Here is a 15,225-nt window from a genome sequence, read left to right as displayed (position 1 = left end):
CTGACTCATCATCCAGCACGGCGTTGCCGGTTATTAAGAGTTGTCATGGTTACCACGGTGAGAGGGTGGAAAAATGTGCTCCCGTTGCTGGGCACCGAGGAAGTCAGGTGGACGCTCTCACCAAGCTTGAAGAGGACACTGAAAGGAGAAGGGGAGAAGTGTGAGACAAAGTAGACCTGCATTACATAAAACAATAAATACAATCTGTCCAGTAACAAAGGCAGCCTTTGTTTGTTTGTATAAAGAGCATCAAGGCTTCCTGAAAGAAACACATTTTATACCAGTGGTGGAAAGCAACTTAGTACAGCTTTGAGGTACTTATATTCGAGTTTTACCCTACTTTATACTTCCATGTCACAACATTGTCAGATGTCACATTGTCATTGTCACTACATTTATTTTACAGATATTGTTGCTTTTCAGATTACAATTGTGCAAAATAAATCATAATTTTCTAAAATATGATAACTCATTATTGGTTAAACTATTATGCAGTTGGTGTAATTAGCTCCATCTTGACTAAACTAGAAAGTTAACACGTTTAAAACTGCAGAACCAATTTTGTCTCCAGACCTCTTTCTCCCTGGGTTTGAGTCGTCGTAGGAACCCCAAATTGATTACAATACTTGTGTTTATTGTATGTATTTGTTCAGCAAGTCTTGGGGAAAAAAATGTATATCAGCAAAAAAAAAACACTTAAAAAAAATATTTTGATCATAACTATGAACATCCAGCATGATGTGAGCCAGAATCCCCAAAAATGCCTCCTGGAGCATCAATAAGACACCTTTTTGGAAAGATTAGGACCTAAAGAATCGGAATCTGCAAAATCACAATAAAACAAAGCATTGGTCTGTTAGGAAGGAGTTTCAGTCAAAAAACTGTGTCGTTCGGTTCAAAAATGGAAATATTATGTATTTTATGGCAAAATATTGTCTGAATAGTGCATGCTGGGACTTCTGCTGGGTTTCCTAAAGGTTAAAGTACCATTTACATGATTCAATAATATTAAACGGATATTATATGTATTTGCTTTTCAATCTTTAGGTACAGGCAGTACAATGCGTTTGCTTCAATAAAATTCTGAATGCAGGACTTTTACTTGCAATGGAGTATTTTTTATAGTGTGGTACTTTTACTTAAGTAAACCATTCAAATACTTCTTCCACCACTGGTAAACACATCACCCCTGCACCTTCATGTGCCACACCTGACCAAATACATTCCTCATCCCTCTTTCTCCCAACTCTCAAAAGCCTCGTTTCCATTGAAACGCTCTCTCTTTTTTTGGATTGTTTGTGGAATTTATTTTTCCACCTGCCTCTCTAGGGGTGGAGACCAGGTGACCCTGGTTTGACCCAGCGTCCAGCAAACAGCTTCACCTGATAAAGGCGACCCGCAGGGTAAGACTTGAGTCATTAGACGCCGGGCTCCGAGCAAAGGTGAGCTTGAAACAGACGCAGGTATAATGGAGGGTTCTGGGTAAACAATGATCGTTATAAAGCCTGAGCATGCTGGTTGTCTCACGAGGAGAAGGCTGACCCATCGAAATAAAGTCCTGATAAGAAAATACCTGAGAGAGCCTACTGGCTAATTGCTCTCTAAATAATTGTGAAATGCCAGTGTGATGCTGCCTGTGGTGGAAAATAACCACCAGTGCATCAACTCAAGTACTGCACCTACAGTTCAATTTTTAGGTACTCACTCGGCAGATGGAGTTAGCAGTTAGTTAGCATATTTAAATTTGACACAATGAAACACAGGACTTAGTTGATCAGCAAAAAATAAGTTAAAATGTTAAAATGTGAATAGGTGCTGCTTTTCTTGGTAGCAATTTAGAGTAAATGTATTAGTATTGGGTTTTGGACGGCTTGATGAAGTCACCACAGGCATTCACACTGCTTTTCTAATGTTTTTAACACTTTAATTGAAATAATCAAATAAAAAATCATTGTTAAACCAGTCCTGCCTTCTGACTCCTTAATCCTCTTGTCATGACAATCTTAAATCCACATAAACCAGATTTGTTTCATTACCGATGCATCACACTTCTACAATATTTACATAATTTGAGCATTCCTTGGGTATGTTATCACAACTAAACTATATCATCAAACGTATAAGCGATTTAGAATTTAGAATACCGTGTGTATTTGTTTACGCAGGTAAATCATTTGAATACTTCTTCCACCTCCAGCTTTTATCACAGCGTATACCTTAATTGTTTTGCAAAAGTATATCAATAAATGTCTGATTGTCCCCCGAGAAAGAGCAACACCCTGACCAAAATGCACCTTTATTTTAAAGCCTCGGAGCGTTTTGTTTTACTTCCTTCCTCCACTGAGGATTCCCTGTTCTGAGCTATCATCCCATCACCCCATCTGTCGCTCAGTAGCGCGGCGGTACGAGCGCTCTGCCTCAGCGTGGGAAATTGAGCGTGTGAAAGCACCGTGGACAACATTTCAGGCTAGAGCGAACACTGAGAGCAGGGAGAAGTAGGAAAGAGGAAGAGGTGTAATTACCCCACCACCCCCATCTCATCTCCAGCCTCACTGTAGCATGGAGGAAAGTAGCAGCACACCCGGCCTGAGAACTTTGATTAACAGCAGGGTTAATTTCCTGATCGCACAGGAAACACTCAGCAGGGAGATGAAAGTGAAAGGAGGCAGCATTAATCAAGAGGCGTTCAGGCTGAGGGAGCAGGTGATTGATTAGATGTCTGTTTAAGAGGAAATAGGAATTCTGAAGAGTACACTTTCCACATATCTACCTCGTCTATTTGTGCAAATGCAAACATGTAAACATCAGCAACAGCCCCAACAGCAGCCCTGAAAGTCTTCAATCTGCTTGCTACGTTGGTCATTTTATTCATTTCAAGTGTGTGACTGAACTGATTAAATTGGATTTACCCAGGAGAGACCGCCGAGTTGCACCATCTTGTTTACAGCAGTGTCCTAATGTAGGAGGAATACAAATTGGTCAACACACAATCATAACACACGCACACACACACACACACACACACACACACACACACACACACACACTCACGACTTCCTGTGATTCTTTACTTCCTGCTGCAAAGTGTGCTTTTGGATTGTGTTGTTTCTCTCACAGGGTGAGGGTCATTCCTGTGCATCGATAGGTGATGCGTGAGCTAATCAAGTGAAACAGTACTTTTCAAATTAAAAGAAATGATTCTATATGTTGCAAAATGTAAGAATTATAACAAGAATTGCGAAAAAGACTGATTCTCATGCAGATGCCCGACACTGATTACAGATTTCACTTTGAAAGCGACGGTAGCAGGCGGGCTGAGGCGAGAACATGCATCTCCCTGTGGCCTCCGGGATGGGACTGACCGTCTTGTTCGAGGACATGGAGCTGAGGGTGCTGAGGCTGCTGAGGCCGTTGCCGTCTGTGACGACCATGGCCGAAGGGAAGCGTGACGGGTGGGAATATTGCGGTGGCTCTTGCTTATGAGGATACACTGCAAAATAAAGTCACACAGATACTAAGATGTACACACTTGCACGCACATGGATTTAATTTTTTTTAAGTACTCAGTTTTAAGGTTGATATCAGGTCTAAAGCAACTCCAGATAACAAAGCGGGAAGAGAAATAAGATCCCATCATATTTAAATAGTAAGTCATGATAGAATTATTTTTTTAGGCTTTATTTGACATAGGGGTTCCCAATTTGAGAATCGTACCTACCAAGATAGGAGATCGTGAAAAACATATTTCCGCCGCACTTTATGTTTTTAGGCCTCGAGAGTTATTGAAGTGAAACCATTTCAAACTGTTTTAACTGGTCACAGATAGTGATAGTGGACTGGACTGTGCACACTAGAGCAGTTGTTCTTAACCTTATTGGAGGTACTGAACCCCGCAAGCATCATTACTGTATTCAACGAACCCTTCATAATTGTAAAAATAACATATGATTTCTTCAAACCATAGGTATATGTAGCTATTTTGTTAGTGCACATAATGAACCATGCATCAGTTGCACACAAAATCACTGTGTTTAAAGAACAAAACCAACAAAACCTGAATTTCACACAAACATAACTGAATTATATACACAACTTTCTTCACATCGACGGTCTTGGTTGTTGTTGTAAAAGGCTGACCCCTGCCGAACCCCCAAGAGTGACTCACCGAACCCCTGGGGTTCAATCGAACCCAGGTGAAGAACCACTACACTAGAGGCTTGCATCCAAAGAAGATGAGAGTAGAAACGAGTGTTACTCACTGTGCGAGTGCGTGACAGCAGCCATGAACGGCTGCTGACTCATGTGACTGGGGGACTGCTGCATCAGGCTCTGGTGGTGGGGGCTGTGGAGCTGCTGGGAAAACTGCACCGGCTGCAGCGCCGCTAAGCTGCCCGCCACGCTGTTGATCACGGGCACCGACTGAGATTGCGATGTGTTTAAACCTAGTGGGACACGAGAGAAACCGCCGTCCGTCAAAACCATGCCGCGATGAAATACATTCAAAGACTTCCACTTCTTGGTGTGGGACTTACTCTGCGCTATGGCCATGACTCCAGATAGAGGCATGATGAGGTTCTGCGTCTGCTGATGGCTGTGATGGGAACTGTGGATGTTGGTCAGTGTGCTGACTGGAGGAAGACCTCCACCTGAACCTGAAATCTAGGAAGAGATGAAGGAAATCAATGCAACTCAAGTTCTGATTTACTGATGTGTAATGTTTTACAACAAAGTACCCCACTTCAAGTTCTGAGTGTCTGGTATGTAAATTCACATAAATGTAGTTTCAAAGTGAAACAGATGTTGGCTGCAAAACAAACAACAGACATAAATGTTGACTTAGTTCAGATTTTTTTGTATAACACTGTAGTTGTGTAACTCCACTCACACACAGCACACAAGCAAACATTGATAAGAAACAAAAGGTCAAGAAGAAAAAGAATTGTGCTAAAATTGTCGGCAGAAGACTGTGCGGGAGTTTGTGTAGCACATTGTTAGTGTTTGTATATCTGTGTGTTGGATCATGATTACGTGAACATTTGAAAAAATACACAATATATGCATTACGGTAATGGCTATCTTGATCCTCCCACTCGGTGGGGCTGCGACTATTTGACTACTGCCAACTGTCCAAAAACGACAGATCGGCCAAACACACATCTGCAGATAAGAAACTGTCAGCTCTGACCAGCTGTGGTCATTTCACCGAATGTCGCTCCAAAAGACAGAAGTATTTTGAACTAACGGGGAAGTTATTAAACTTCAGTTACATGACATTATATTTCATGTGACCCTGAACAAGGTAATTAAAATAATACAGAATAGAATTTAGGGTTGTATGGCAATTCAATTTTGGTCAGAAGAAAAATATTGTATTTTGACAGTAAATCACACATCTTATATCAAAAGTTGTGTTGCGCCATGACTCAAACGCTGTGGGTCAATGCACAGGTCTCCTTGTCACTGATCAAATATTGGACTAGGGCAGAAGGGAGAAACTCTGAAGTAGACACAAACCAAAAGAACACATTGGATATAATCAAATGTTGGCGTCATTTCTCTAGAAGAACAAGCAGGGCTCCGCCTGTGTCTCCTCTTTGGGAGGCATTTAATCAATAAGAACAGAATGTTTCTTTGTCAGGTTTATTGGCTGATGCCTGAACACTCTGGTCTGGTGAAGGCTGCATGTGTGCGAGTGCAGCCATGGCCTGCCACCTTTCAAACAGAGCCACACAATGTACTAATTGTTGGCTCTTGCCCGTGGGTCCATGGGAGAGGAGGTTCAGCAAACTGCTTTGTACGTTTATGCTAAACGCAGGCCTGGGCCTTATCTAATCTGAGGCCCACGGGGGCCCAGGTGTGTTCACTCACCATCTTGCCGTCAGGTGACAGCAGACTGTGGCCGTGGTCCAATCCTCCCGGAGACACCTGCTGGAGCACCGACTGGCTGGTCACCATTGCGTTGTTGCTGTGGTGGCTGATGGTCGTGGAGGAGGTGACCTCACCGGGGCCTTGGCTGTAACGCACTGAGAAAGAGACAGACAGTTAGTTTCACTTGTCGCATCCCGAGCAACTGTAACAGCGGCTGCGTCCTACAACTATCACAGTTATGTAGGGCAGAGAGACAGAAGTGTAGAGAAACACCGCCGTTAAGTTAATCTACCTGCTCTTTGACGCAGACGGGGGAGGCCAGAGCAAACAAACACAGTGACCCGTCTGCTGCTATCTGCGTCGCTCAGCCAAGGCCATTCACCATGTTCACTCAACAGATCTCTCATCAGACTCTCTGATCAGCACACAGCATTTTAAGTGTTTGACACAAAATGTGTATATGTAGAAATGAAAGTACTCATTCTGCAGAAAAATGGCCTCTGTGTGTGTTATATTATTATATATCACATTGTCAGATTGGTGATACCGACGCATCAATGTGTACGCAGCATTGTTGTAGCTGCTCGGGCTGTTTTCACTACTTTAAATCCAGTTTGTTAGTTTAGTTCAGTGATTCACAACCTCGGGGTCGCACTCCCTCCAAAAGGTCACAAGATATATATATTTTTTTAAATCTCCTTGGGGATTAATAAAGTACTTTTCATTGTATTCAACATAAATGTCTTTGCTTTTTTTTCCTCTTTTTTTTTTTTTTAAATGTTCACATTTTTAAAGGAAAGAAATTACATTTCCTTTTGATTTGTTGTACAGAAGGATGAAGTGGCAGATTAAACAGAAAAGTCTAAGTACAGTGCTCAAGTAAATATCACAGTGATGTTTCAATGAAAATGCAATTCTTCTTTTAGTGCCATTACTTGATCCTGTGTCTAGACTTCTTGTTGTCCCTCACTGGAGGCCCAAAGGAATGCCTCACCCGACTACAACCGACAATCAAATGCCTGTTTGCCGATGTAGGCCCCCTCTGATACCAACAGAGTAAACATTACACAATTACAAGCAATGTCAAACACATTCTTATCCTGTGGTCTCAGCCTGACACAGACACAGAGAGCCTCCCTCTCTCTGTGACAGATCTCCCTTCTTCCACGAGCCCTTCGTCCCTGACCCGGGTGTGACAGCCTGAACGCCCTGGCAAAGTCGGTCGGGCGTGTGAGGATGCATTGATATATAGCCATGTTAAGATAAAAGGGAGGGAGAGGCACTGACACTAAATGTGACCAATGTGTTCTCGTTGCTGCAGGATCTGACAGTTCGGTTCAGGTTCTCTGAGTTGTTGTATGCAAACAGATTCATAAATATCAACCTGGAATAAGTCGCAGCTGTTATTGTAATACTCTTGCATACGATTCTGCACATTTAAAGCAATACTTTGACATTTTCTGACATAGATGCAGACATTCAGCTCTCTGAAAGATAATTGACAAGCATATTTCCCATACTGTTGAACTATTCCTTCGACTACACAGACAATTAAAATACCAATACCACGATGTCTGAAGACACAGCGCCATATTTCACCCGCTAAATTAGCTGTCCTCCATTTTGTTCAGACCACAGACTTCATATTGTCTACTGCAACCTCTGGCAACCCCGCAACTCTCCACCGTGCCTTGTAAACACTGCCGCAGAACAATAAAGCACTCCATTGGACTCATGACCCCCATTGCCACACAATAGAGGAGGACTCATAAAAAGGCAGTTATCTCAGTGCTGGACGACCTCCTAAAGTGTCAGACACAGAAAAGGATGCTATTGAGGCCAGTTTTGTTTCTTTGGGTTCGGCAGTAATCCAGCTGCACAGAGCCTCGGAGTAAGTAAGGACGACTTCCAGGATCTGTACAAAGAAACTCTGGGTTTCTCGAAAGCAAGTTTTTTTTAGAGACAGGCTTTACAATTGTTTTACTTAAGAGATTCTGTAAAACTAAAGATTTGCTCAGGCAACATGGGTAATCCCTGAAAACCTGAAGCGTCTTTTTTGAGAGCAGGGGGAGGGTGAGAACTTCGGAGGGGGAGTGGTAGCAAGGATCTTCAGCAGGTTTTAAAGGCTCTAGCTCCCTGTGTGACCCATGTTATATCAAAGCCTGCCTCCCCAACCCCAGGCAGTGCTCATTGTAGTGCCGCTGCATATGACAGACCTCCTGGGTCTCCGCAGGACGTATCCAGTCTCTTCTTTGTGGCTCGTTGGGAGTCAGAGAGCAGTGGAAAGTGCAGAGCTAAGGCCATTATTTTGTGTGTGAGTGAGTGTGTGTCTTGTTTCAAGCTTGCCTGAGGTGACGGAAAGCAACACAACCCACGGATAATCCCCCCCACTGCTGTGTCCGATCAGGAACTTCTGAGTCTGCTAGTTTTGTATTGGGCAAATCAGCAATGATTCCATTTCATGGTGACTTTAGCTGCTAAATGATCACTGCTGCAAGAAGTACTCATCTAATACTTACAAGTTAAGCTCCTGCATTCAGAATGATTTGCAAGTAATAGTAGGTAAGTATTGGCAAAATGTACTTAAAGTATCAAATGTAAAAGCACTTGTCAAGCAAGAAAGCGGCCCTCGTGACAGAAGTGTGATTATAGTTTTATTATGAGATCGTGTCAGCTGTGAACAGCTCCAGAGGAATCAGAGGTGGGCCGTACACTTGTGTAAGGCCTGCCGGGACGCCGATATGAGCTGTAAGCACCAAAAGAAAACAGAAATATCTCTTTGAGCAGCTAACAACAAGACATCTGAAAAAGGGCCCCCAACCAGACACCGGATTTTTGATCAGCAAAGGAGTTTGGAAAGAAACATTTACTCCTTAACAATTTTTTGTTGATAAAATCTTTTCTCAGCTGTTAACTACATATAGTGACGTTTCAAGTACAATAATTTACCTTTAAAATGTAAACATTAACATGCAATGGAATACATACGAGCATAACTATACTTAGTAACTTACAACTACTACTATCAACCTTTCTTTTTCATTATTGTGTTAAATGTTAAATGCATAAACATGATTGTAATTATAAAATTCATGTGAAAATCTATTATTGGAAAATACATAGTTGTATATTATGATTTAGTCTGCATATGTATCACATTAACTAGCTTGTTAGAGGAGGTTAATGCTTCAAAGTAAAAATGCCGTAAATAAGATGAAATACTTGAGCTCAGTAAACGGTATTAACGGATGACCAGTTGGTAAATATTACAAAGGAAAACACAGGTGCGGGCACACATACGCCATCTGACAAACGATGTAATCTACCTGAGATCAGTTTCATTGCTAAAAGTAAAAAAGGTCACCACCAAAACTGCACGTCACACAGTTTGACTGTCTATCCAGTTGTGACCAACGGATCAATGAACTGAAACAGAATCAATAAAAACTCCCAGAGTAAGAGGAGTTTCTTTGATCCGACCCAGCGGTGACCTCTCTTGTATGACTGAAGGTGTGGCGACAGTTTAGAAGGGTGGGGGCGAGGTTTCTCTGTAGGCAAAGAAGGGGTCATCAGTCCTGTCTGGCCAGAAAAGGGCCTTTACCCCAGTGGACAGCTCCTGCTGCTCCATGTCTGCACCCAGCCTCAGCAACTATGCCAATGCCCATAAAGATGAGGGGGGAGGCTTTTAAAATCAGTCCTCCTCAAGGCCCAGCAGAGATAAATGAACCTAGGTTACAGTCACTGCAGCCTTCTAATACACCACAGACAATGAGACCTCCTGCTGGGGCGGAGTATAGAGAATAGGAGTCAGAGGAGCCCCTTATCAAAGGCCTAGGAGATGTAGTAGCAAAGGATTTTAATTGTCTATTAAGCATGCATAATACAGGCCGTGCCCTAGCAACGCAATGAGACGCCCTGCTGGGATATTATTGTCAGGCCAGAGGCTGACACTGAAAAACAGCTGATGCTGTCGGCAGGATGCCAGCAGGACACCTTGTAAGCAGCCAGCTGAGGGGTTTTTTTTCTGGGGAGAGCAAACTGCTTTCCACCATGCACTGACCCTTCCCTTCTGCAACCTTATCGCTGACCCTCTGGCTTGGCAACCTGAGGTCAATGCCTGGTCAGGTGTTCTGAGCAACAACAAAAAAAAACCCAAAAAAACTCAAGCAAACAGACAACCACCAAAGGTAAAAGAGCAAGCCAGGGCAAACAGTTTTCCCTTCAAAGCGTACTCTTGTTCGAACACGAGAGGAACACAATAGGCTCTGCGTGTGACTCTCAAATCACAGTTTTATGGAGGGTGAGTGATGGCACGGGGGATAATGCCCTGCGAGGCCTATCAGCTTTGTTTTTATGCTGTATACACCAGGTAGACTCGGTCAATACTAATTACTGCAAATGCAAACATCAGGTCAGGGTGAAATGGTCAGAGCAATAACGCACAGCCTTTCCTTGTTTTGAAGACTCTCTGAGTGGAGTCATTAGCAACCTGCATGGGAGGAGGAAATGTGGAAATGTCGGCGTTATGTTGAGGTAACCTGGATGTGTCTGTCCCCCCCTCCCTGACCCTGGCCTGACCCTGGCCTGTCACAGGGTTGCTGCCCTTTGTGTCATGCTTCTCCATGCTGACTTTGGAGTGGAGATTGCAGGTACAATGTGGATTGTTCTCAGTGTGTTTTCAAAGATCAGAATAACAATGGCATTTGCTCAGCTCACTCACTGACGCTCATTGATCACTTGTCCCCTCTTTCTCTGCCTCTCTGATCACATCAACTGTGCTTAGTAGTTTCACGCCCCAAGACAACTAAATCACAGGCTTCTTTGCAATATTTTGCCAGAAAACAACATAAATGCGATGTGGCGTGTGGTCATGTGAAACGTATCAACATCAGCGATTAATCTGCACACATCACATTCAAAGACATTGAAGTCTGACGTAGGCCCCGGAACGTGTGGAATAATAAGGACGATATCTCGGGCTGCTGTATAGATTTTTGCAATTTTTTCTGTCTGACGGTGTTATAGAAGTACAACTTGAAATGGGTGGTGTACTCTTTAAAAGCAAATTCAGTCATGACACATCCTGTCTTCTCTCTGTGATGCTGCACTGCATGCAAAGCGTTGCCACTTGGGATCTTACTGGGAGGTGAAAGGCTGGTCTGGGGATGATGTGGCGAGTTGTGGGACAGCAGAGGGTTCATGCTGTGGGGCGGCAGGCTGGAGTCCATGGCCAACTTCTGTCTGAAGGCTTCCTCTTTACGCCGGTTGGCAAACCAGTTATATACTCGCACTTCAGTCACCAGATTCGAGCCGAGGCCCTGAGCTTTGGAAGGGGAGACGCCTCTTTGAAGACATTCGGCTCTGCAGGACACAGGCGAACAGGGTGAACAAAATTGGGGTTAATTTAGTTTGGGTGACATTTTTCAAAGAAGAGTCAAAGAAGGTGTCATGGTTATCTACCTGTTGCACTCTTCTACCAAAGCTTCCCTCTCTTCCTTGCTGGGGTTCTTCTGGCGTTCGTAGGCCTGGTACAGGATCTGCTGGGACGCAGGCCCCCATTTGAAGCGGTTACGTCTCATTTTCTTGCAGGACGGTTCGCTGCCGACCTCTTCGCCAGGCGGACCCATGCCCTGACCAGACGGGTTAAACTCTGGGAAAAAAAACACCGGATCCTGATTGCCTTTGTCTGTCATGTTGCACATAGAGCCTTGGACTGCCTGGTTGAACTCTGCAAAACAAGATGAGGAACATTCAATGAAACACAATTTAAAAGGAAAATACACATTACACATACAAAGGAGAAGTTAGTTAGGTACATGCATAACATTTATTTTCGTTGGATGCATTATTAAAAACATAGGCTCTAGCACCTATATTGCTGAAGGTGCTGTAAATGTTACCCAGCATGATGAGGAAACGTCCAACCCACAATTGATATCCCTACAGATTTTAAGCCCAAATAAAGTGCCAAAATGTTTACACATTACAGGCCGGGGCAAAGCGGTGAGAAACTCAAATATTAACTTACGTCGGAGAATTTCCCGCTGTTTCCTAACATACCAGGTGTAGAGGGCCGCTCGCTTCTGTGTTTTCATGGGCGTGCCTTTGTTGAGGTGCTGGGAGAGGTGAGACTGGTTCAGCCCTGTGACGTCCACCACCTCCCGTTGGGGGATGTTGTGCTGCTGCATGTAACCTTTGATCATGCGGGCAGCACGCCATGGATCCTCTCTGGGTTCAGATAAAACACAGGAGCAGAGAACACTCATTTCACCACCCATCTAACTGTAGCTTTTGGAGGGAGGTTGTAAACAGCTGTAGCAACGTTTTCTGTCTATTTCAAACCATTAAATGAACGTGAACACGTGACGAAATTATTATTATTATTCATGCAAGTGGGAAGATTTGGTTATATTTGTTGATATTAAAATGAGTTATACAAAATATACAAATATGGAAATACTCTGTTGAAGCACACATGAACTTGTTCCTTTCCTTTAGCTTCACTGTTTCGTTTTGGGCCTCGAGTCTAAAAGGGGAAGTCCCTTCAAAGACAACCCGTTTATCATTGCAACCCATTCAATAGGCTGGAAGTATTTTCAAAGGTTCAAGTGGTTTCAGCCAGGTTGAGAAATTTAGTGTTTGTTCACTAAATGCATGATTTCAGGCTGGAAACACTCGGTCTGGGTTTGTGTGAATTTAAAGAAAGCATAAACACAGAGAAGTCTAGATTGAAAAGAACACCAAAACTGTGAAACAGATCTTAAAACAGCTTGACAAAATTAAAAAAATAGGAAAAAGATACTTGTCAGATCTTTCAATAGTATTTGGAAAAATACATAATATTTATATATATAAAAATACACATAAAATACATATAAATACATATAAAAATACATATACTTATATATATATATATAAATATATATATATATATATACATATGTGTGTGTGTGTGTGTGTGTGTGTGTGTGTGTGTGTGTGTGTGTGTGTGTGTGTGTGTGTATGTTTGTGTGTGTGTGTGTGTGTGTGTGTGTGTGTACGTATATATCCTATATTTAAATAAAACAGAAGTTCAAATATTCTTTAATTGTTAATCAACGAAACTTGAGGTCAGTATTGTGTACTTGTCTGTAATATTAGATATCTCAATATCATAATGATAATATTCTGAAAAGAAAATTTTATTTTTCGTTTTAAAGAGTGTTGCATGAATATATATATATATATATATATATATATATATATATATATATATATATATATATATATATATATATATATATAACATGCTCTTACTTGCATAATTAGTCTTTAAAATTATAAATTAATTATTCAGATGTCTGCAGCAGTGGAACAGTATCCGAAGAAAATACTCGGAGGTAAAAACGGATCCGAGATTAGCAGGCCTGACACGCTGACATCGGTAATTGCAGCAAATCTACACATATCTGTTTGTTTTGGAGAATGTGGAGGCCTACATTTAAGTCGGCGGGTTAAGTGGGAGATGTTAGTTTATAACTTTTGACAATGAATAACCAGATCTCCATTCACTCTAATCACACGCCACTGTGTATCTTTCAGTTGATGATTTATAGAATAAAATTAATAGTAACTTAACTACACGTGGGTTAGTTTTGATATTCTTCCGGTCCATGTTAGAACCTCAAATATTAGTTTTACAGTGAAATAAGTGGATTGAGTGGATTGAAGGGATTAGAAGCGTGAGGTCCAATTAACACGTTTTTTTTTCTCACGATGTGTTTACTGACGCGTCGATAAATGGGACAACAATAAAACTTTAATTCTAAGTTATAAGTATGTACTAAATTGATTGTATTATTATTACTACGAATGTATTACCATATTTATTAATATTTTATATCTAAATTCTTAGCCAGAAGTGGGTTTTTTTCGATTCACTTTCTCTTCGTGTCGTCCATTGCGATGTTCAGTGTGCAGGAGTCAGCCTAGAGTTAATAATACATAGATCTAAATTCATCTGCTATTTTCCAAAGGTAAAGAAAATTATAACACATGTGGATGATAAGTGACCAGATGGTGAACACACCATAATTTTTAAAACGTTAAACAGAGAAGGGAAAGCCTTTTGTACATAAAGGTTCAATTTGAAGCTTTATTTTCTGACCTTTAGGACGCAAGAAATAGAGCGTTTGATGAAAGCCACAGGAAACAAAGTACTGCTTCTTTTCCCTTTATCATTTCACCCGGTATGCTGCGATTTCAAATAGATTTAAACTAGTTTGTGCACTTTAAAACAAGGTAAAGCAACTCACGCCAACATGCGGTCCACCTCCGCCCTCTGCTCCGCGGCCTCCTCCGTGTTGAGCGACTGGAGCTCCTTCAGTATCGGCGGGGTGTCGTAGTCGTCCCCGTCCTCGGAGCCCTCGTCCCCGGACATCTTGCCCTTGCTGTGGCCGTTGGTGAGCGTGTGGAAGACGGGCTTCGAGTCGACGTCCGAGCCGTTCATTTTGCCGCTCTGAGGCGGAGCGGGGGACATGGGCAGACTCTCCAGTTTTACTCCAAAGCCAGGCGGACTGGGGTCCATATCATCCAGGGCCTGGATCAGAACATCTTTGGTAACTCCAGAGTCCAGCAAGGCGCTGAGGAGCTCCTGCTGCAGAGATGTCAGCTTGGATACCATTTTGGAGAACATTAAAAACTCAACATAGGCCTGCTGTTTTAGCGCGCTGCAGCAGTGGGGGGGTGGGGGGGGAAAGGAAAGAAATAGAAAGATGTAATAAAAGTTTAAAAAAATAAAAAAAAAAAAAAGTAAAGTTCCTGTCTGCCTCTCTGCTCCAGTGGTGTGAGGAGTTCGCGGCTGCTGACACCTGCTCCGAGAAGCTGCTTCACTTCCCTGTTGGAGGGGAGGATGGAGCTACTTTGTCATGATGCTTTCTGAGTGCAGGGGGATATAAAACGTGGTAATGAGTGGGCCGGCTGATGGGAGCCTTATGTAAATCCACTGAATAAGGCCCTCTCTGGGCCGTGGTAGACATGTGTTTACACTGCTGCACTGCTGCTTTTATTGGCTCCCCTTATCAGCAAAACTTTACTGGACTTTGGACCCTGTTGTATATGCCATAAAGACTTTTAAGAAAGGCGAGCTGCACATATTCACACCGCTGGATCTTTTATTCTAGTGGGAGGCCTTGAAGTGTAGCAGCCACAGGTTACTCTTGTGTATTTATTTGACTTATTTAGTTGCTCAAGTGCTCTCATTATTACTTGATGGGATACTCGTATCGGTGTTATGAGCTGTCGTTGTTCTCATTCATTCAGTTTGTTTCCTTTAATGAAGCCCATAAAGGAAATAGTTTGAGGCAAATAGTCTCACAT

The 15,225-nt window shown here is 42.5% G+C and overlaps 1 protein-coding gene across 1 annotated transcript; it reads right to left on the bottom strand.

Moving 5' to 3' along the window:
- Nucleotides 1-117: 117 nt before the first annotated feature.
- Nucleotides 118-14,542, bottom strand: hnf1ba (HNF1 homeobox Ba). The gene is made up of 10 exons (XM_068585368.1): nt 14,163-14,542; nt 11,897-12,096; nt 11,329-11,596; nt 11,009-11,229; nt 5,869-6,023; nt 4,533-4,659; nt 4,260-4,442; nt 3,363-3,490; nt 2,910-2,954; nt 118-138 (listed from the first exon to the last, which is right to left on the bottom strand). Exons 1-10 carry the CDS (start codon nt 14,540-14,542, stop codon nt 118-120), a joined length of 1,728 nt encoding a protein of 575 aa, XP_068441469.1.
- Nucleotides 14,543-15,225: the final 683 nt, after the last annotated feature.

This window comes from Clinocottus analis, unplaced genomic scaffold (assembly GCF_023055335.1).
Source record: "Clinocottus analis isolate CAN_PGR_092001 unplaced genomic scaffold, fCliAna1.0.p SCAF_2, whole genome shotgun sequence".
Taxonomy (NCBI): Eukaryota; Metazoa; Chordata; class Actinopteri; order Perciformes; family Cottidae; genus Clinocottus; species Clinocottus analis.
Note: the sequence above shows the minus strand (reverse complement) of the source record. Positions and strands in the feature narration are given on the sequence as shown.

Bases quoted from the DNA above. Each gene is read 5' to 3' on its own strand.
- hnf1ba (XM_068585368.1), bottom strand. From the start codon at position 14,542: ATGTTCTCCAAAATGGTATCCAAGCTGACATCTCTGCAGCAGGAGCTC. The intron at 2,955-3,362 runs GTCAGTCCCATC...CTCCTACATTAG, and splicing joins CCATGTCCTCGAACAAGACG to GACACTGCTGTAAACAAGAT. The intron at 139-2,909 runs GTAAATCCAATT...TTCTCCTTTCAG, and splicing joins AACTCGGCGGTCTCTCCTGG to TGTCCTCTTCAAGCTTGGTG.